This window comes from Eublepharis macularius, chromosome 13 (genome assembly GCF_028583425.1).
Source record: "Eublepharis macularius isolate TG4126 chromosome 13, MPM_Emac_v1.0, whole genome shotgun sequence".
Lineage (NCBI taxonomy): Eukaryota > Metazoa > Chordata > Lepidosauria > Squamata > Eublepharidae > Eublepharis > Eublepharis macularius.
The window spans coordinates 8,884,813-8,908,360 of record NC_072802.1 but is presented as its reverse complement, the minus strand read 5'-3'; the positions used below and the strand labels follow the sequence as shown (position 1 = coordinate 8,908,360).

The window sequence follows — 23,548 nt, the reverse complement described above, 5'->3', positions numbered from 1 at the left end:
TTAATGCGCTGTTTTGATGCCAATATGTTCTCTTTTTTTACATTTTACTTCAGCATAGGAAAATACTTATTTTTAAAAATTCAGTATGTTCTAAAGCTGGTTTTGGTTGGTGCAACTTAATCTTTTGGAACAAGTATTCATATGAGAGAATGCTTTTCTTGAGCTCCACCAATCTGCCTTGGGGAAAAAAACCCCTTAAACTTCCTAGGATGGATTTTTGAACAAGGATACATAGGGTCAGGCTGCATCCCCCCCCCCCCCCAAGCTGTATCATGTCTGTCTTGGAACACTGTGTTGAGCATATCTGTAGCTTTCTGTCTTACAGTCATCCTTTGGTTGTTGTCAAAGAGGATTGTGTTCATTGAGAAATATCTGTGCAACTCAGCAACTTATTCTGAAAAGGTAGGCTGTATTCCTCCATATACATTTCTGAACCAGTTGCAAACTTGGATCGGTAACAAATAGGCAAATGTTGAGACGGATTAAAGCCAAGGGAAAAGACAGAATTAATCGCTTAAACATATTGGTAAGTGGCGTTTGCATGCTAAAGATGTCTCGCTACAACCACCCCTGCTATTGAATATACCAAGTCATTTGTCTAAATGTACAGCATGTTAGCAAGCAATGGGAACTATGTCTTGGGACAGCGTAAAGCAGTTTTCCTCCCTGGTACCCAGACTTTGGTGGATTCTCTGATTATATCTGCAGCATTTGCTGAGAACAAAAACCACAAAGCCATTGAAAGCACTACAGAATGTCCCTGGGCCTTCTGTGTCAGCTATAATTGGCATCCAGCTGTGGCGCTGTGTAGAATTTAGTTTTGTTAAAGCTTTTACCTGCTGGTACAAGTAGTGCCTTTAGTCAAACACTCATTTGGGGAAAGGAATCTGGAGATGGATGGCCAAGGCTATCTTTACAGATGTTCCATGGGGCCTTGTTGCTCAAATAGCGGCTGCGTCATACCCAGCAGCTCCCTAAACGGTTGCATCTTTCCTCCCCCTCTTTTCATGGGCTGCTCCTGGGAACCTCTCATGCCACAGTCTGGCTCTCCGTGTTGTGCTGGGCACGCCATTCTGTGGAAGGAAAACTGGTGACCTCCTCCCCCCACACCTGGAGTAGAATGGTGCTGTCTGTTGAATCCATACATGATAGCATTTCCCAACATTCAGAAACATGGAAGCCGCCCTCCTTTTCTCCTGGGGTGCAACTGGAAGCATACTTTGCTCATGCACTCTAAAAGTTTTTACTTCTAGAGTAAGAAATGTTCCTTTTCAGTAGAGTCCACATCCACATTACTGCATGAGTTCTCAGCATGCATTCTCAGAGGACATGTGAAAGTCCTAGAGGGTTTAAGCAAACAGAAGTCAGCCCTGCAAGGTAGGCACTTTACAGGCTAAGTCCAGAAATTGCCTGGGTAGCTTATGGCAAAATGGCCAAGGTGCTCTTAAAAATGTCAATTTTGTTTTCTCTAAAGGGGCAAAACTCGAAGGAGGTGGACCTAATGTGGTTCTGTACAAAAGTTGGGAGAGCGTTTTATATTGATATAGTTTGAGGGCTGCCTGATATACGTTGGCCACTTTTGGAAAAGAAGAATCTTAAAATGCCCTGAGCAGATTTTCGACCAATCTGCTAGAATGGGAGGATGGGTATCTGCCCTGCCTAGGCTGCCAATCATGTCATTTATATAAAAGGTGAAGAGGGAGAGGGCCAAAACATAGCAAACAAATAAACACTAAGAGAAATAAGATGTCAGACTAGAAGGATCATTGGTTTGATTCAGCAAGGGCCTTGTTATATTGTTAAAGTGCTCCTGAGTACGTGGAATGTGTATTTCCCATCCCACTGAGTCAATACAGGGAGTCCACATACATCAGATACTGGGGGAAAGGCTGCTGTTTCCAGAAGCACAGGGTCTTCTCAGAATTAAACATGACCTTCATACTCATTCTTGCCTTTTAAAAAAATCCTCAAGTTCTTTGTTTTGTGCACCTATTTTGCCTTTGGTATGGTGCAGAAGCTGCATGTAAGCCAAAGGAAAAAGTCCAGTATATAGTATTAGGAACTTGTATAGCCTGTCTTCATTAAGTACATATCCTCTCCTAATTTTCTATCCACTTCCAGGTTTTAGTGGTAATATATCAAACTTTCTGTCCTTTATCCAGAGGCACCATTTAGGAAGGATGCGTGCATGTGTCCTCCCACCCCACAGTGGGTTTTATTCCTACTCTAAGTTTACCTACATCTTCAGCTAGCATAAGGCCTCTACACACTAAGGCTGCATGCAATCCTAAGAACACTTTCTTGAGAGTAAATCCCATTGAATTATATGGGGCTTACTCCTTGTTTAGGATTATCCCCTTCAAAGGCTATTTTGAGTTTATTCCCTGAGTATTGTGAATGACTTTTTCCTATGGCTTTACCCACCTAGAAAACGCAGAGAACAAATCTAACCTGACTCTCAGAACTAACCTCAGATGCTCTAGTGAACAAAACCATTCTAGGATAACAAGTGAAAGTTGGCTCATCCTGGTGGAAACAAGGCAAAAAGAGGAAAAGAGAGCTCATTTTCTTTTCTCCTAGATTGGCTTCTCTTACCTTGCCTCACCTCTGAGATTCGAACTCACTATTATGTCCTGTTAGGGTATCTGAAGTTTATGGAGATGGAAATCAGAGAGCTTCTGCATGCAATTAATTTGCCCCAGTTTGGCTTTATTGGCTTCTATTAGGCAGGAGCTTGCTCAAACTTTTCCTCTTTCTCCGTGCCTTCTTTTTCTAAGTCAAGGATAAAGAGGATGTGTTTGCCATTTGCTTTTCCAACATTGGGGCTGCCCAGGTCGGGTTGCTTATGGAATAGCTCACAGCCAGGATGCTCACAGGGATGGCGGAGAGCTGGAGAGGTTCAAAAGCCTTTCAAAGGCAGCTTGGTTGCTTCTGCCAGGAGCTCATTAGTTGTAAGAAATCCTCCCCGCTCCAGACACACAGACCTGGTTTTTATATCTTAAATTAGAATCTCAGGGAAACCTTATCCAGGAGTCAAAAGGACTTAACAATGAGGGCCACTGTCTAATTGCCAGAGCTTTTTTCTGGGCACCTCTTTCCACAGTACAGGCATCTCTTTCGGCTGGTGGGCTTGGGCCCCAAGGCAGCAAATGAGTATTGGCACTTCCTTTTTATAAAAAGAAAAAAGGCACTATTAATTATTCTATTAAAAGGTGAGTGCCTAATGATGGGCATTGATGCTTCGGAGGGGCTGGTGTGACTTATTTCTGGTGGAGGACAACCTTTCATTATGTGGACCTTTATGAGAATGGACATATTGATAACTGCTCCTCAGCATCCTCATTAGAACTTGGCTTCCTATAAGGCACTATAATCTCTTTTATTGCTATAAAATGCACATTCTGCAAAACATACAATCGTAATTACTCTATTGTGGAGCAAAGGACTTTGTCATATATGCCTCCTGCATATCTGCCATGAATGTATATGGGCTCTGCCTCTGGTCTCTGAGAGTATGGAAAGTTCTTTATTGCTGCAATGCCAGCAGGTTATCTCGCAAACGTTTACTTTCTCTTTCTCGCTCCACTGAGCCAGTGTCCTTGACTGCCAACTGCCAACTGCCAACTGAAACTGACATTAGAAATGGAAACGTCCAAAAACCAGTGGGAGAACACTTCAATCTACCAGGACATTCCACCAAAGACTTAAAAGTCGCTGTGGTTCAACAGAAACCCTTCAAAAACAAAATCACTGCGGCAAACTGACTCCACACCAAAAGGAGATGTTTACATTTACAAGCAAAGGAATGTTTTGATTGCCTTCACACTAATTGCATTCTGTCTTCTTGTGATATATGTCCTGTTCTTTCCCCTCCCCTCCTCTTCTGTATTTGACCAGTTTGGATCAGGCATCTGATGAAGAGAACTTGATTCTCGAAAGCTTATGCTACAATAAAATAAAATTGGTTAGTCTTAAAGGTGCTACTGGACTCTTTTTGATTTTGCTACTACAGACTAACACGGCTAATTCCTCTGGATCTATGACCATGGAAAGCACTGCATTCAGCCGAATGGAGAGGAAATCCATCAACCTCATGAAGAAACTGGCACAAATACAAACAGACATCATCTTTCTTTCTAAATGCAAAAGACTGGACATTCTACCCAAGGGACTTCGTGTGAGGAATCCATTGAAATCCACTTACCACACATACTACAGTGAGAAACTATGCAACACCTTATCCAGGAAACTCTTAATTCACCTCATTGGACTGATGTACAGCAAGCAACAATGGATCAAGCAAGAGATCTCTGAACTAGACTCTTCCATGAAGTACACCCCTTCTGCACAGACCGGGAACTGGCAGATGTTTACCACAACCAGAGAAACTATTTATTGCAATCTATTCACTGAATTACAGAACAAGAAGGAGAAGAAATTCTCAAAACTCCTGCCTGCAACAGAGAGCAAAAACACTTTGGATCCACCAAGCAACATCATCAATCTTTCCAGTTACAAGCTGAGCCCAGCAGAGGAATCAGTCCTCTCACGTGGACTATCTTTTTGCCCAGCCAGACCCACACAAACCATACAACTTTGTGGAGACCTGGAGGCCTATTTTAGACGCCTAAGACTGAAAGAATTCTTCAACTACTCTTCTGAACAAAACGATGAACAAAGCACTGAACAGACACCATCACAGCAGCCTCAGCAGCCCCCACCCCCCAACCCAGCAATACACAACCACCGTTACAAAACTCCAGGAAAAAGAATTCCACATGGACACCCCCCGAGGGCCGTAACTCCTCATTGGACTTTTACATTGAATGCTTCCGTAGACGTGCTCAGGCTGAGATAATTGACAAACAACAACACCTAAAGCAGAATCTCAGCCGTGGAGAAAGAGAGGCCATAAACAGCCTCCAAAATAATTCTGGCATCGTAATCAAGGAAGCTGACAAAGGCGGAGCAGTTGTCATCATGGACAAACAAAATTATATACAAGAAGCAGAAAGACAACTCTCCAACACAACATTCTATAAAATACTACCTTCTGACCCCACGGAGCAATACAAAAGGGAACTCAATAAAATATTAAAAACACTCCCCACGGACATACAAGAATGCATCCATATGGACACACCCCAGGAACCACGACCAGGAAGATTCTACCTACTACCCAAAATCCACAAACCAGGTAACCCAGGACGCCCAATTGTTTCAGGAAAATGCACCATCACAGTAGGAGTCTCGGGATACATGGACTCTATCCTCAGGCCCTATGCCACAAGCACACGCAGCTACTTACGGGACACCACTGACTTCCTCAGGAAAATACAGTCCATTGACAACCTACCAGATGACACCATCCTAGCAACCATGGATGTGGAGGCCCTGTACACCAATATCCCACATGCAGATGGACTGCAAGCCATACGGAATATTATCACAGACAAAACCACAGCACACCTCGCCACTGAACTTTGTCACTTCGTACTCACCCACAATTACTTCGAATTTGGTGACAACTTATATCTACAGGTGAATGGCACAGCTATGGGCACACGCATGGCACCACAATATGCTAACATATTCATGGCGGACTTGGAGCAACGCTTCCTCAGCTCCCATCCACTGGAACCACTACTATACTTAAGATTCCTGGATGACATCTTCATCATTTGGACCCATGGGAAGGAAGCCCTTGAGAGATTTCATCAGGACTTCAATAACTTTCACCCTACTATCAACCTAAGCCTGGACCACTCTACACAACAGGTACACTTCCTGGACACCACTGTACAACTACATAATGGACGAATAAATACCACCTTATACCGGAAACCAACAGATCGATACTCATATCTACATGCCTCCAGCTTCCACCCTAAACATACCACTCGGTCTATTGTCTACAGCCAAGCCTTACGTTACAACCGTATCTGCTCCGATGCTCTCGACCGAGACTCACACTTAAGAGATTTACAACAAGCATTTTTGAGACTACAGTACCCACCAAATGAAGTGAAGAAACAAATCAACAGGGCCAGACTAGTACCCAGAAACAGTCTGCTCCAGGACATACCTAAAGGAACTAACAACAGAACACCACTGGTTGTCACCTATAGCTCCCAGCTCAAACCCATCCAACGTATCATCAGGGAGCTACAACCCATCCTGGAAAATGATACCTCTCTCTCAGAAGTCCTGGGTGGAAGACCTTTCCTTGCCTACAGACAGCCCCCCAATCTTAAACGACTTCTCACTTACAATCATAAATCGGCCAGCAGGGCCACCAGCACAGGTACCAGGCCCTGCAACAGACCCAGATGCCAGCTCTGCCCCTATATCTACCCAGGGAATACAATTACAGGACCCAATGGCATCAACTACACTGTCTCTGGCTCTTACAGCTGCTCATCCTCCAATCTGATATATGCCCTCATGTGCCAACAATGTCCTTCTGCTCTGTACATTGGACAAACCAGCCAACCTCTACACAAAAGAATAAATGGACACAAATCTGACATTAGAAATGGAAACGTCCAAAAACCAGTGGGAGAACACTTCAATCTACCAGGACATTCCACCAAAGACTTAAAAGTCGCTGTGGTTCAACAGAAACCCTTCAAAAACAAAATCCAACGGGAGGCTGCTGAATTGGAATTCATATGCAAATTTGACTCTGTCAAGCTGGGACTGAATAGAGACTATGAATGGTTATCACATTATCACAGGTAACAGATTTCCTTTATAGAGGCGTGGTCTGGGGGAGCCCAGAGACGCCTGGTGTGGGCTTTGTCAATTATCTCAGCCTGAGTGCCTGTGGGCTTTCGGGGACCACAGTTCTCTTTGTCAGATGCAGCTGGCAGGGAGAGCTGTGGTTATCGAGGGCTTATACTACATAGGAATTGTATACCTTCACTGCGGCAAACTGACTCCACACCAAAAGGAGATGTTTACATTTACAAGCAAAGGAATGTTTTGATTGCCTTCACACTAATTGCATTCTGTCTTCTTGTGATATATGTCCTGTTCTTTCCCCTCCCCTCCTCTTCTGTATTTGACCAGTTCGGATCAGGCATCTGATGAAGAGAACTTGATTCTCGAAAGCTTATGCTACAATAAAATAAAATTGGTTAGTCTTAAAGGTGCTACTGGACTCTTTTTGATTTGGCTCGAAATGTATCCTTGAGAACCAAAGATAAGTTCATCTTTTTCACTGTCTGCTCTAAAACAATGTCTCACTCCAACCACCCCCACCCCCGGTTAATGCTCCTCTGTCCCAAAGGCAGGAATATCCCCTATAACTAACACTGCTGGCCCCACATACGTCACTTCTGCCAATTCCACTGTCTGAGCACCTTGAACTGAATGGATCTCTAATAAAGTTACTTCAACTGGAACACCCTGAGTGTTAAGTGTGGAGAACTTGGGGACCCAACTGCCAGGGGCTGACAGACTTCAGCCATGCAGGATCTTGCAGTTGCAGAGGTGGAAAAGAGATTCTCTTCTGACGGAGGGGTGGTGTGTTGGAGGGTCTCCCGACAAAGACTGGGGAGAACCATGGCCAAATTCCATAGGAAAGGAGGAGGTTATTTATGTAGCACCGACAGAGCGCAGGAAGATGGTCCCCAGCTCTGGGGAGCCTGCCATTTAAACTGTGAGCTGTATATAAAATGTAAAGGAGAGAAGGTTGAGGATGAACTTGGGAACCAGTGCTTAGGCTAGAGGGGAAGTAAAAAGTTGTGCTCACGGCTTCAGAGAAAAGGCAGGTCTGGAAGATGATCTGAAGGAAGCAGGGTTGCCAGCTCTGGCTTGGTAATTCCTGGAGATTTGGGGGCAGAGTCTGGGGAGGGCAGAGTCTGAGGGGGAGGGGGCAGCAGGGATGTGATGATGTACAGTCCACCCTCCAAAGCTGCCACTTCCTCCAAGGGAACTGAACTCTGCAGTTTGGAGATTAGTTGCGATTCCAGAGAATCTGGGAGTGAGAGGTGGCCTCATGCAGGAGTTCTGGGAGGCCATCTGAGGCCTAAGGGCAGCATGAGAGGGCCAAGACTGTGGGAGGGAGCAGGAGACCTTCAGACAGCTGAGGGAGGGGTGGCACTGAATTAATAAATGGGGGGAGAACTTGCACAGGAGAGGAAATCTGTCCACTGGCCACCACTCCCCCCCCTTGCCACAGCAACATTGTTTAACTTGCTCTTCTAGTAAAAATGACTATTCAGGATGTGTTGCTGTTCCAGAAAATGCACCAGATGCATGAGAATCCCACAAGACATCAGTGCACAAATGGTCTCACCAGCCAACAGGGCTCTGATCTAAGTTTTACCATTGTGGTCCGAGGGACTTCCTTGGAAGTCTGTCTGGGGATCCAGAGGGCCAAGCTACAAGTGGCGAATTACACTTGAACGGCAAGTGAACAGTTGTGTTCCTCCCTGTTCACTTGCACTCCACTTGATCACACGTGAGTCTGTTCACTTGCCGTTCAAGTGTCATTCGTCACTTGTAGCTTGGCCCTCAGTGAGGAAGTGGCCAATGCTCACTTGAAAGACTGGCTTTCCGCTCTAATGCAGAGCCTGGGGCTGCCAGGTCTGCATCTGGCGATCCCAAGAGCTTTCAGGGGCAGGGCATGGGGAGGGGGAGCATTGCAGTCCTTTCCCCCCCACCACACACATTTCTGCACAATTAAGTTTCCATCCCCTTTATGGAGCAAAGACAAAGCAGCTGCTCTTAGGAAAAAAACTATTCTCTCCCTGCCAAAGACTCTGCTGTCCAAAAGGTCTCAGATGAGGATATGTTTCCTTGCCCTTTGTGGTTTTTCCAACTGCAACCCATGGTCAGAGAAAATGAACTAGACATTTGAGGATAAAATGCAACCATCTTCACCCATTCCATAAAATCTGGGGGCCCAAATTCATCTTTGCCCAAGCGGTTGGTCCTGGCAAAATCCAAGTGCTTTTAACATTCAGGCCTAAAACACCGTATCTGTATTTCCCTTAACACTTTCTGGGGAAATGACATGAAATGAAAAGCGCTGCATTATAAAAAGCTGTCAGATAAACCAGCAACCTCGCAGCTAGGGATGCGGGCCGGGGGAGGGGAGCTTTCCAAATCCTCCATCAGAAGGTGATTCACAGAGGACTGGGAGCGAAGAAGAACAAACGGAGGCCACTGCGTCCTGGCTTAGAACAGGCAGTTGCTTTGAATTTTCCATGTGTTGCACCAGAATCCCTTTTTCTCAGCCCTTCAGCATCAAGATCCCCAGTTCTGCTTCCCCTCCCAGGCCAGCCTCCTTTGAGAGCCATTTCATTCCTGCATGGCCACTTACAAGTGCTGATAAAGCTGCTTCAGCCTGCCAGACAAATTATCTTCCCAGTTTAAAAAAAGGTCCAAAATCAGCTGGGGGAGTTCCAAAAATGCCCTTCTCAGGAGACCGGATCAGTCAACACTGGCTAAACCACCCTGACCCCTTTGAGCTGTTGGGCCATCTCCACTTTAGGTCTGAATGTCTGAAAAGAGATACCAGGATGCTTGCTGATCCCTGGCCTGCGTTGCAAACTCTGTCCTGGAATACATTTAGTAGTCTTAAAAATGCCACAAACTCAGCCAAGGAACCATTTCTTCCGAGTATGTAAATATATTCAACAGACCCTGTTAAACTCTGCACATGCTGACAGTCATATTATATTAATGCTCCATGTTATTGAACACTCAGTGAAAGCAAGCCAAAGGCAGAGCACCCTGCCTCCATAGCAACACAGGTTTTACGGAGGGCAGCATCTGCTGCGTTGATGCAGCGCAATGAAGCCCTCGAGTACCTGCATGTAGTTTGCTCTGCAATCCTCTGATGTTTCACAAAGCAAAAGAGTGAGAAATGAAGGGTGGAACTTCTGGGTCAGGACAGATTGCACTATTGGAGGTGGGCATGCAGTCATATGAGGCTTATAGCTTACTATTACAGTTTTTCACCAAAAGCACACAGAACTCTGCTCTCCTGTTGGCATGCCCATTTCACAGATCATTTGAGCATCTTGGGTGCTATTTGTGCACAGGTATGATTTTTTAAAAAAATTAAAATATTTATACCATTCTTTGCTTCCTGCTAAGGATCCAAAGCAGTTTACAACATTGTTCTTCTCTCTTTTATCCTCAGAACAACCCTGTAAGGTAGGCGAGGTTGGAAAAGAGTGATTGGCCCAAGGTTGCTCAGCAACTTTCCATGGATTTGAACCCAAGTATTCCAGGCCTAGCCTGACACTAACCACTATACTGCACTTTCTTGAAGTGGATGCAAACCCATTTATAAATCAAAAGCACATTCTAATCAGTGCAAATTTCACATTCTTATGATAAATATTCATTTCTACTTTTATTTTTTAGGATAGCACCGGGAAAGCAGCATGAGAAAGCAGCCTAAATGATTGAGAGGTTTGGAGCACCTTCCTAGGTGGAAGAATGAAAGCATCTGGGCCTTTTTAGTATGGGGAAATCAGATGAGTGGAAAGAGAATATGAAATAAGTTTACAAAATTCTGAATAACAAAATTACAAAAGTTGTTACAAAAGTTTATTACAAAAAAGTGTATTACAAAAGTTTACAAAATTCTGAATAACATAAGAGAGTAGGTAAACCTTTTCCTTCCTCTCTCATAATACCTAACCTGCCCCAGCAGACCGAACCACAGCAGGGTCAGGAGGGTCCGGCTGGTCACATTCTCACTACATACAATTAACTGGAAGCGTTTGCTGTCGCAGGGTATATGACATGTGCCACTAGCTTAGAGGTTTTTAAAGGGGGGGGGGCAGGGGAAGCCACCCGTCAGCCTGACGCCCACCTTCACTTCTTCCATCATGTTTCCTTAACAGCACCATCCTCGGGGCTGTTTAGGTCAGGACAATGGCCGTGTCCAGAGGGCAGTGTGCCACTGACCGTCAGATGCTGAGGACAAATGGCAAGTGCCTTCTTGCCCGCTCTGGGTTTCCCAGAAGCATCTGGATGGCCCCTTGGGGAAACCGAATGCTGGGCTCCATGGACCCACGCTCTCATCCTGTAGGACTCCTATTTTCAAATGCAATAAATGTGTTTTTTAAAATCCGTCAAGTGATCCATCTATTTGTGCTGTGGAGACACACACACACACACACACACACACCCAAAGTGGCAGATCCCAGATTTCTGTGGTTCAATCTGTGGGTATGGATGTGATACATGAGTTTGGGGTGAGTGCATGTAAAATTCCTGAGGATCCATGAATATCCATGTATTGGACCCATGTTTTTCCTCTGTGGCAGCACCACAAAGTAGTGGTTGTCTGATATTTGTGATTCGATCTATGGCTATGGATATGATTATGGGATTGCATTGTGAGTTTTGGGTGACCCGATGTAAAAATCCAAAGGATCTATGAGGATCTGTGATTTCTAACCACATTTTTGCATCATGGAAGCGCCGTGGAGAGGTGGGTGTATGATTTTTGTGGTCCACTCTGTGGCATTGTATGGTGAGTTTGGGGTGACCTGATGTAAAAATTCAGAGGATCCATGCTTTTGAACCACGTTTTTGTGCCACGGCAGTGTCATAGAGTGGTGGATGTGTGTGATTTTTATGGTTCAGTCTGTGGCAATGGACATGATATGGGATTGTGTGGTGTGTTTTGGGTGACCCTGTGCACAAATCCAGAGGATCCAGGAGGAGCTGCGTCTTAGAACCACATCTTTGCACCTTGGCAGCCCCACAAAATGGTCGGTGCACGATTTATGTGGTTCAGTCTGTGGCAATGGACAAGATACGGGATTGTAGGGTGAATTCTGGGAGGCCCCCTCTCAAAATCCTGAGCCCACGAGGTTCTGTGCTTCGGATCCACTTTTTCAGGTTGTGGCAGAACCATGACGGGTGTGTGTGTGTGATTGGTTTGGTGCTGCCTATAGGCTAAGACATGATCTACAGTATGGTATTTTAAAATTTTTGTTTCAAAGTCAGTATCATGAGTGCACGGGGATCCGTGCCTCGAGTTCATGTTTGTGTGCCATGGCAGCGTCGCCTGTTTCTGGACTCATGAGTTGACGGTTCTGGCTGTGGACCTGGCTGTGACATCTGATCTGATGTTACGTTTGCGGGTGTCCCATTTAAAAAGCTCTAGGAGCCATGAGGGTCCGTGTTTGTCTCTGCTCCAGGCCAGACGGAGCTGTGCTGAGAGAAACGCACTCTGTGCATGGGCAGAGATGCTCTCCTCTTCCTTCCCCGACTTCACCTGCTTCCCCGCCTGGACTGCCGAGCGGGCCTAGGCTTCAGCCTTCCTGCAGGGCCCGGAGCCGAGGCAAGGCGAGGCAGGCTCTGGGCCGGCCCCAGCCCTCTTCCAAGAATGGAAGCGGCCAGATAAGGCGCCTGGCCGGGGCTAAAATTAGCCCCGAGGAGCCCCGGCCCGCCGCCGCGCAGCTGTCCGTCGCCGCTCAGCCCCTGCCCTGCCCTGGCCCGGCCCGGCCAGGCCACCTCACAGAGGGCAGGCGGCGACGTAGCTTGGCTGCCCGCGGGCGGCCCGACGGCGCTCCCCGGCCACTCGACGACCCGCCCGGCCAGCTCTCCGCTGGTGAGTCCCGCGCTCGCCCGAGCAGGCGCCTTCAAATTCCCCGCGAGGAGGGACGGGCTGGGTGGGCCCCTCTTCACACGTGTCGAAGCTACACGTGCAGCCGGGCAGAGGGGAGGCGAGGGGCCGCGTTGTTTAGGTCGCCCCCTCGTTGCAAGGCGGCGGCTGCGGAAAAATGGAGCCCCTCGGGGAAGGGCGGCTTTTCTCCCAAGGGTTGCAGGGAAGAACTGCCCCCCCCCAAAAAAACGCCCCATACACACACTGCAGCTCGTCGGGGTACAGCCGCCTCTGGTGACCGGCCGTGATGACTGAGGGTTGCCAGCTCCAGGTTGGGAATTCCTGGAGATTTGGGGGTGCTGGAGCCAGGAGAGGGCATGTTTTGGAGAGGGAGGGACCTCAGCGGGGTATAATGCCAGAGTCCACCGTCCAAAGCAGCCCATTTTCTCTAGGGGAACTGATCTCTATAGCGTGGAGGCCAGCTGTAATTCTGGGAGATCTCCAGCTACCACCTGGAGGCTGGCAACTGTAAGAGGGATTGGGTCCATTGAGAAGCAAGTGGTTGGAAAGTGATATTGCGCAGTGCTTGTTTCGGGGTGGCTGTTCAAGCCTGCGAGTTGCTGCAGGGCTGGTGTGGTACATGATCTCTTGGCCCTTCTTCAGAATGCATGCTTAGTGAATGGCTGCTGAATGTGCAATCTCGTCGGGAAGCGGTTGGGTCTATAGGGGTGCAAAGAGACAGGAGCTTTCCCTGTGGTGTCCGTGACTTACGCACATGGATGACATCACATGTGGCTGCAGCTCCTAGCGTTTGGGGATCTAACGGGATCTGGCCATTCACACCAAAGAGTGATATCTCACTGCTGGGGCTGATTCCCCTTGAACAGCCCTTCACAATAGCTATCCACAACATGGATTTTAAACCATTGATTGTTTGCAAAAGTAAGCAAACAACACCATTCCTTCTCAGTCGAAACACTGTTTCATCTTTTCTGGTACATAAGAGAGCAAGGCTTGCATATTGATGAGACTTGACTTCAGAAGCTCAAAGAAGTCTTGCCCCATAAACTTGCATGGACATGTTTGTCAGATGCACAAAGTGTTACATTCATTTGGCAGATATACTCTTATTTATACCCCGCTTTCCTCTCCAGTGGGGTCCCAAAGCAGCCTACAATAATATCATTGATCCAGAGGAGTTAGCCATGTTAGTCTGTAGTTGCACAATTGTAAAGTGTCCAGTAGCACCTTTAAGACTAACCAACTTTATTGTAGCATAAGCTTTCGAGAACCACAGCTCTCTTCATCAGATGCATTGTCAGACGAAGAGAGCTGTGGTTCTCAAAAGCTTATGCTACAATAAAGTTGGTTAGTCTTAAAGGTGCTACTGGACACTTTACTATTTTAAAATATCATTATCTCCTCCTCTCTTTTATCCTCACAATAACCCTGTGAGGTAGCTTAGGCTGAGAGGCAGTGAGAGGCTCAAGGTCACTTCGGGAGCATCTATGGCGGAGGGGATTTGAACACAGGTCTCCCAGTTCTAGTCCAACACGCAAACCACTACACTATTCTGCCTCATACACACACACACACACAAAAGCAGAGGCCCTGTAAGAATTCATGGAGGGAAGAAATCATTCTTTCTCACATCCCCAACCCTCTTCTTCCAGGATTTTATAAGATCTTCAGCTATTTCCCCCCTCTGCCCTCCCGCACTGACTCCTCTCAGTTTTCATCCAGCTGCTCTTAAAACTTTCTTTCTTGTTCCTTTGGTTAATTTATAAAATGATCGGGGGGGGGGGGGGTGGCATGTCGAAACAATCCACCATACACCTTGGTTATGAGCGGTCCAGTTTTCTGCTTCTATGTCTGGCACAAGCCACCCTATTAGCTGCAGCGATGGGCACAAAGGGGTCAGGACAGGAGGCCATGAAACGAAACCGTTGGTGCCATTTTCATGTGACACTCACAATTATGCTAGACAAGGTGATAGCAGGGGTCATGGCAGTCTTGCAAAGGAAACGGAACTTCAGGAATCTCTTGTTCAGAGAGGGGCTTAATGAGATTTGTGTTAGGCTTCCTCATGAATGCAGCACCGGCCGTCTCCCTGTGAAGCTCTTTTGCTGAGAAAAGTGAAGGCCTCCGTTCTTCTTTTTGCCCACCTCATTTGGCATCTGCTTGACCTCTTGCGATCAATTTCCTACTTTGCATCCCCTTCGCCTCCCTTTTCCTGTCTGGAAGTCTCTACTTCGAAACCACTTGTGTGAAATGTTACAATATTTGCAATTCTAGGCTCAAGGAAGTTTTTTTTCTTGCAAAAAACCTCATCACTCATTATTAGCAAAATGTCCGCTTCAAATGCAGCAGTTTAACAGCAGCCCATCATGTCACATAGGGCCATTCCTCCCAGAGAGCATGGGTTCACTGCCCTATTCTGCTGATCGTACACTGGGTAGCAAATGCGTGAAATGGCCACCCTGTGAAGCATGTTCTTGTATTCAGGGCAGCGTACTTTTCTTGGTCTAACGTGCGCCAATTTATTCATGGTTTTGTAGTCAATAAATCCTCTGCCTTTAAATGGATAGCATTTTAATTACAACACGAGGGGAAAGCACAGTTTATTGAATTCTTTATCTCATTTAGTGTTTTGCTCTAGTGTCAAGGCTCTCAATGCACATATGTGAGGCTGTCTAATGTGAAGACCTGAAGTAGGCTAGGCTGAAAGACTGGGACTGGCCCAAGTCTCTGCAGACTGTCCACATTGCCCACTCCCCATGCTGTTTTTTAAATAGTTTCTTTACAAAGGCAAGAGAATTCACAGTAAACTGAAGTTTTCAGTCATGCAAGCACCAAGTCATTACTGACCCAGGGGGGGACATTGCATCACGACATTTTCTTGGCAGACTTCTGTTATGGGGTGGTTTGCCATTGCCTTCCCCAGTCATCTACGCTTTACCCCCAGGGACCTAGGTACTCATTTTACCGACCTCGGAAGGATGGAGGGCTGAGTCAACCTTGAGCCGGCTACCTGAACCCGGCTGGTCTGGAAGAATGCTTACTACATTCAGTACAAATGGACTCTTTCTCTGTAGGGAAGAAAGGTAAAGTGAGTTCTCCAAGTTGGCAGCAGAAGCCAGTTGTGGATGGTGCTGATTGTTGGGGAAAATGGGTTAAAATAGTTTGAAATCAGAGGTGCAATGGATCTTGAACCAACAGAGAGTCAAACATCAGTATGTTTTTTTCCCGGGCTTCCAGGCCATTGGCTCTCTTCCAGGTTCTCTTCCAGGTCGATACAAACGATAGCACAGTGAGTAAATATACTTAACCCCATAATGACCGAATGTCAGACCTTGCAACATATATTCCAACACCCCTTCTCAAGGTCTAACATGGAAGTCATTATGCATCCATATACAGCAAACATTATTCATCTTTTATCTCAACATTAGGATCAAATATATTCAACATTTCACGAAGATATTTGAACTTTGTTTTAGACAGTGGCTTAGTCAGGATATCAGCCAACATTTCTTCTGTGCGACAATGTTCAATCTCGATTAGTCCCTTCTGGTACATCTCTCTCACAAGTTCACATTTAAATCCAATAGATCTGCTTCTTGCTTTGGTACTTTCTCCTTTGCATATAGCAATACTTGATTGTCCTCAAACATAACTACAGGTATAGGCTCATTTATCCCCAAGTCCTTTAGCAAGTTAAAAATCCAGTTTAGTTCACTGCAGGCACTTGCCACTGACACACATTCAGCTTCTGCTGTAGATGGTGCTACAATAGTTTGCTTCTTACTAGTCCAGTCTATCAGTCCATCTCTATAGGTATCCACTAGTTGATTTTTAGTTACTAGATTCTTCTCCCCAATTAGCGTCCATATATCCAACCAATCTTGGCTTTTCAGATGGAGAAATTCTCAGTTTTAAGTCTGCTGTTCCTTTCAGGTATCTTGCTAGTATCTGTAGCCAAGCTACAAGTGATGAATGACACTTGAACTGCAAGTGAACAGACTCATGTGTATTCCTCCCTGTTCACTTGCACTCCCCTTGCACTCCACTTGATCACTCACTTAGCTAGATCAGGACCGAAGAAGAACACAAGCTCTTTGCTTTGAAATCAGCATTAGTGGCTCTTGCAGAAGAAGTGAATGCAGCCCCTCCCGCAAGCCCTTGGGGAGGTGTAACCAGGGCTTTTTTTCAGCTGAAAAGCAGTGGAACAGAATTCCAGCACCTCTGGAAAATGGTCACATGGCCAGCGGCCCCACCCCCTGATCTCCAGACAGAAGGGAGTTTAGATTGCCCTCCGCGCCATGTGGCACAGAGGGCAATCTAAACACCCTTCTGTCTGGAGATCAGGGGGCAGGGCCGCTGGCCATGTGACCATTTTCACCGAGGGCGATTTAAACTTTAAAAAACTCCCCCCTTGTTCCAGCTGACCCAAAGTGATGTCATTATGTGGTCCTGAGTTCCACCAGGGAGTTCCACCACCTCTTTTCCCAGAAAAAAAGCCCTGGGTGTAACGGTTGGGGGGCGGGGTCAGGCCATGTCATGAAAAATGTGTGTGTGTTTTTCAAGGACCCAAATGTCTCTTTTTCACCCTGAAAAGTTGGGGATTTGGTTTCTTGCACAGAGAAAGTAGCATCAGGTCTCGCGTTTGGCCGAGCTCTCCCCGAGGCAAGCTGTCCGTGCAGGCTGCGATGCAGGAAGCAGGAGACACAATGGAATATTCCTCCAGTCAAAACAAGTCATCACATTTAGGAAACTAGATATTGGGAAGGAAGTTTTAGCCCCATTTTGCATATGCAGGGGAGTTTTAAGAACATTTTTGCATGTAGAAGCCCTCGGTCTGGGAGTCCCCAAAAGCATTCTTAACATGATATGGCCCAGACACAGTGAGAACTAGGGCCATGGATGCTACTTTTCCCATCTGGTGCTTTTGATCTAGGCATCACGCACGCACGCATGGCTAAGTGCAGAGTTCTCTTGAAAGAATGCTGAGAGGCAAACATTGCTTTTAACAGAAGGTTTTACATGTCTCTCATGTAACAAAAAGTCTGCCAAGAAAACGTCGTGAAGCGACGTCCCCCCATGGGTCAGTAATGACTCCGTCCTTGCACAGGGGGACTACCTTTACCTTTACCTCTCTGTTTATATAAAAATATATAAATTGTTACAAACAAAATGTGCTCCTAAAGGACTAAATATACATTATCCTTGTGTCCTTGTGTCATTCTCAGCTCCACCACAACTCAGGCCTTTGATCAGACATGCTTTAAGAGTTCCGTGCTTGGAATTCAATTCCTAGGGGTAGTGGAGCAAGATCCAGGGATTGTCTATTTATTTATTTATTTTTGATTTTTATTCCGCCCTCCCCACATTTCCAGCAGGCTCAGGGTGGGTTACAAGATACTAAAGGTTAAAATATATAAAACAATTATTATAATTAACGATTCTAAAAAATCTCATTTACACAATTAAAATACAATTATAAACTATAAATTGTGGCACACCTAGTTACTTACTGAGTAACAAAGTACTTCTCTTCCCTCCATTTCTGGGACTTAAATAAATACTTATATTCAGGGCTTTTTTTCTGGGAAAAGAGGTGGTGGAACTCAGTGATGGAACTCAGGACCGCACAATGATGTCACTTTGGGTCAGCTGGAACAAGGGGGGAGTTTTTTAAAGTTTAAATCGCCCTTGGCAAAAATGGTCACATGGCCGGTGGCCCCGCCCCCTGATCTCCAGACAGAGGGGAGTTTAGATTGCCCTCCGCGCTGCTGCGCGGAGGGCAATCTAAACTCCCCTCTGTCTGGAGATCAGGGGGCAGGGCCACCGGCCATGTGATCATTTTCAAGAGGTGCTGGAACTCCATTGCACCACGTTCCTGCTGAAAAAAAGCCCTGCTTATATTACAATCCATCACCATATTCCTGCATGTGAATTCCTTGATTTCTCTACACTTAGTATGAGAACATATTGTGCATCAAAAGGTATTTGTGTGTGAGATGAGGGGAACCGCACCTTCAAAAGTTTGAACCGTGGGGAAAGTCAGAGAAAGAAAGAATGAATGAATGAATGAATGAATGAATGAATGAATGAATGAATGAATGAATGAATGAATGAAATCAAGGTTCTATCCATGGCATTTTAAAGCTTAAAGTATACTTTGGAAGATCCAGTGACGGCTTCCCAGTATAATAAATAGTTTGGTCTCAACTGATGCTTGAGAGGGTAAATCTGGAAGTCCTCCTCTAACCCTGACCTTGGCACTGTGGCGACCCCGCTCTGCTCCCACGTCTCTTGGCCAGGAGGGTTCCCTCTCAAACATGCTTCATGCCAGTGGCTGTGGATAAGGATTCTGCTACTGATTCTCATTTTTGCCTCATAGCTCTCATGCATCATACAGTTCATGATGAAAGTCATCCTCAAGAAACAATTAAAGATGAGTCTGCTGGATATTACCAAGATTTTCTCCATGCTCCAGCCGAATGAAGATGAAGAAGGGGATGGAGAAAGACAGGAGCTGAACCTCACAGTGTCCCAGGATAACTACCAACTTCTGGATGAACTGTTGTGCCAAGAGAGATATAAAAGATTTATCAACAGTCGGAGTGGCTGGGGGGTGCCTGGGACACCGCTCCGCTTGGCAGCCTCCAAGGGCCACGTGAGATGCCTCAAGGTTCTCCTAGCCCATGGCGCTGAAGTGGACAGCTTGGACGTGAAGGCTCAGACACCACTGTTCACAGCGGTCAGCAACGGCCATCTCGATTGTGTGAGAGCCCTCTTGGAGGCAGGAGCTGACCCTTCTGGCAGCATCCACAACAACTGCACTCCACTGCTCACTGCTGCAAGAGATGGAGACGCCATCATCCTTCGGGAACTCTTAGAGCATGGGGCCGACACCAACGTCAAAGGCAGAGTCCCGGACTGGGCAGCCAACTCGGCCTCCTGCTCTGGCCCTTTGTACCTGTCAGCGGTCTATGGACATCTGGAGTGCTTCAAGCTGCTTCTGCTCTACGGGGCCAATCCAGACTACAACTGCACTGATCGGAGAATGCTCACTCGAATGAGGAAGCCCTCCCCTCTGCTGGAAATCTGCCTGAAGCATGGCTGCAGGCCTGAATTTGTCAAACTCCTGATAGATTTTGGAGCCAATGTATACTTACCAGATATCACACTTCATAAGATCTCTGCAAACTCTGAAGTGGCAGATTTGCTGGCCAGGGAAAGAGGTAACTGATTTTATAAGAGGCAGCTGGTAGTAGTGGAAGAGAGGATGTTACTGTTTTGAAGGGGTTTTTTTTTAAACATTGCCAGCTCCTGGTTTGGGGGAGGGGGCTTTGACAAGGTGCTATCCACTCGGCTCTCTTTTGGGCGCAGCTATGGCATAGAGAAGAAATGATAGGCAAATGGATACTGTTGGTCAATGTTGCCAAATTCTTTCTGCTTTTTCTCTTTGCTTACAATGATGGATCCATTTCAGAGCCAACTTGCAGCTTGGAAGTTCAGCAGTCATAACTTAGGAGTCTCTTTTCCCCTTTTTTCCCCCTCTGTACAGTTCACCCCAAGTCTTTGATGTCTCAGTGCAGGCTGGCTGTCAGGAAGGTCTTAAAACTGGTCAACACGCCGCATGCTGTGGATCAACTGGATATCCCACCTGTATTGTTGAACTACCTCAAACACCAATCGTAACGGAAGATCACCACTGGAACTCCTATGGTTACAAAGTATTGTAACTGGATGAGGAAAAGAAAAAAAAACATTTACAAGAATAACAATATGGGTGTGGTTTGGTGGCCTTTAGAGCAGCTTCAGAGTGTTTGTGTTGCTTATGCTAGAAGACCAGTCTAGAAAGACGGGCTGTTTTTAGTGGAGAGGATGACCAAGAGAAGTTGAGACGGATCCTGTAGTCTCCCGTTTGGGGCAGGAATCTCGGTGATGCACGGGTATGTTTGAAATGTTCAAAGCTCGAGTGCAAGTTCAGGGTCCCTTAATAATTTATATGCAACAAATCTATCTTCCTCCAAGGAGTTCGTGGTGGTGTACCTGGTTCTGCTCTGCTCCTAACAACAATCCTGTTAAGAAGGTTAGGCAGAGAGAGAATGACTCCAAAAGTCATCTTGTGAGCACTATGGATGAATGGGGGTTTGAACCATGGTCTTCCAGATACTAGTCTGACCACTGCACCACACCACACAGTATTGACCACACGGTATTGACCTGACTACGCACTCTTGCTTTGCAAGGTACACCTGGGGCCAAACTGCACCGTGGGAATGGCTGCAAGTCAGGTCAGGGTTCCACATGGAAGCTGCAGGGAACTTACATACCCAAGTGCCGCAGGACCTGATTTGGACTGGGCTCACAGCACCAGGAGAGGAGGGGCTCCAGCCTCCTCCACTCTGAGTTGTTTTCCTATCGTGGCTAAATGTATTGTGTAGTTTGTGGCCCTTAGTCCAGCGAGTTTGGCAGGAGTCTCCAGGATCAAACAGGGATCAATTAGATCTCCGAGATTTCTCCTGTATTGATTTTAAACTATGTCTTTTTTCCTTGTGCAGATGCAGGTGCCATCATTGCATTATCAAGGAGGGGCACTGCAAGGGGAGCAGGGCTTTAATTCCTCCCTCCCCTGCTGGTTTCTTGCTGGGAACCCCCCCCCCCCCCCAAACTACCTTGTATTCCTTCTAAGGAAAGCTTACAAGTGCCCATATCTTTTGTTCAGCAGGAATAAAACCTGCCGAAGGATAGCTTTTTTCCAATAAGAAAACAGCAGGGGAGGAGAAGGTTAAAGTTTCCTTATTACTCCTAGGGTTGTCCACCAGCTTGAATAAAAATGCCCTGTCCCTTTAACAGAGGCAATGTTATTTACCAGGTTATTTATCTCCATGCCATGAAAATCTTCACCTGCCTATTTCCACACATTTATTAAAGGGATGCATGATTTTTCTCCAGGCCAGTTGGCAACCTGGCTCACTCCCTGTGCCTGTCTTCTCCACAATCCTGGCAGCTAACATGAATGTGGAGAAACCATAAAGAGCAGCTGAGCCCTCGGCAGACAGCAGGTGGTTCATCAGAAATGTGCCGAAATATCCATTCTGCTCATTGTTCTCGATCTTTATTCTCAGTAAAATGTAGGGTATAAGTGATGCTAAAAATGCATGTCGTGGCAGGGCAAGATGAAGAGAGCTTTTCTATATGAGAGGCATTCTAAGGAACAGAGAATTTTTTCCAATAGACAGAACTGGGAAATGCAAAAAAATAAATAAAAATGGCATCCCTTAGAAACTCTTGAATTCTACAGGTGAAGACAGACCATGTATTTCTAAAACATCAGAGACAGTTTGGCATCTCTACATTCAGTCTAAATGTGCCTTTTGATTCTCCCTGACAAGCTCTGTGAAAACAGCTCTGAAAATCTGCAGCCTGGTTTCGTTTAGAGTGAGCAGATCTGTCTTGTTCTATTGCCTTGGAACATCTCTCTGCACTGCCTTTGCTTGGTTTAAATGGAAGAATTTTTAAAATTAATTTGAAAATTGAGTAAGCTACAGTTTGCCACAGCATTTAGTTCCTTCCCATTCATCTGTCGTGTTTTCTTGATGTTCTGAGGCTTGATTTCAATGTGATTCTGGCTGATGTGACAGACCCACCTGTGGAGCTTGGCATTGGCACAGCGTCTGGTTTAAACGGGGCTGCTACCCACACAAAGCAGCAGTAGCCGTTTAAATGGCACAAGCCCCAGAGGCAAGGGTTCTTGCTTCAGCTACCAGGATATTGAAATCCAGACTGAGTATAGCTGCATTAAAAAAAATTATGTGCATCTGGCATCTTTCTAACGTGCACAAGCACTACTGCACATTTCACCAGAAGAATCTTTATACAAATGTTCATACAATCATATCAAGACTGTTGTGGACTTGGATCAATGTGCATGCATACATTAGTAACACAGCATGTGCATGTGCGTGGGGGGGTGGACTGTCCATGTGCTGTCGGAACTGAAAGCTGCAGCAAATTGCACACACCCAGCACTCTGTACCAAATCTGGAAGAAAAGATATAACATCAGAGAATACCTAATTCATTTCAAAGGAATATCATGTCATTTGGGGAGAAGTCTGGATGATGGGAATTTAGGAAGCATCACTTGTTGAATATAAACTGGGAAAAGCTGGTCAGCTAGTATCCATAATGACAACAGCATGCTCCAGTCCTCAAGGCTGTCTTGTAACTGTTCATTAGAAGTATGCAGTGGACAATGGATATATAAAAGAGTATATACTTTATTTGAATTTGTTGAAAAATAGATAGCATGTTTGACACATAGAAGGCAGGTGAAGAGCATTTGATTTATTGGTCACTCTGTTTTGCAAGCTGCAAAGAACCTGGTGTGATTGGTCTGCCAGTGGATTGGGTCCCTCCCACAAAGAGCCTTCCCCTTCCACAAGACACTCTTGTCACAGGGGAAAGGCTCCTTGTGCCAAGGGAAAGCACCTCTCTTACCCTAACAGATCCAATATTATGGCTGTCTTCACCTAAGCCCAAGAACGATTAGACAATATGGGCAGACCCATCGAACTAGATGAATAGTGAAACACTTGGCAATCCAAAATAGGGAGTGCCACAACCAGCCACTAGGTGCCAGTGTTGACCCAAACACAGTCCACTGGAACCCGACTGGTGCTCCTGGCCCCCTCGCTGCCCATCTTCAGGAGACAGCTGAAGTCGTTTTTATTAGGACTACTTTTAATGAACTTTATTTTTATGTTTATTGACAGTCCTAAACTGTGTTTTTAAATTTTGTTTTATTTGTTTTATGATTGCTATTTTATTTATATTGTCAGCCGCCTTGGGTTCCTGAGAGGTAGAAAGGTGGCTAATGAATGTTTTAAATAAATAAATAAAATAAACTCATCTATGTGTGCCATACTCTGAATCTTAGGGATCCAATAGT

At 45.9% G+C, this 23,548-nt stretch overlaps 1 protein-coding gene across 1 annotated transcript; it reads left to right on the top strand.

Annotated features, from left to right (window-relative positions):
* The first annotated feature begins 12,478 nt into the window (after positions 1-12,478).
* On the top strand, positions 12,479-21,275 carry ASB12 (ankyrin repeat and SOCS box containing 12). Its single transcript, XM_054996537.1, has 3 exons — positions 12,479-12,589; positions 18,987-19,830; positions 20,157-21,275. The coding sequence occupies exons 2-3, from the start codon at positions 19,008-19,010 to the stop codon at positions 20,288-20,290; spliced, it is 957 nt and encodes a 318-aa protein (XP_054852512.1). The 5' UTR covers positions 12,479-12,589; positions 18,987-19,007; the 3' UTR covers positions 20,291-21,275.
* The last annotated feature ends 2,273 nt before the right edge of the window (positions 21,276-23,548 follow it).

Bases quoted from the DNA above. Each gene is read 5' to 3' on its own strand.
- ASB12 (XM_054996537.1), top strand. From the start codon at position 19,008: ATGATGAAAGTCATCCTCAAGAAACAATTAAAGATGAGTCTGCTGGAT. The intron at 19,831-20,156 runs GTAACTGATTTT...CCCTCTGTACAG, and splicing joins TTTGCTGGCCAGGGAAAGAG to TTCACCCCAAGTCTTTGATG.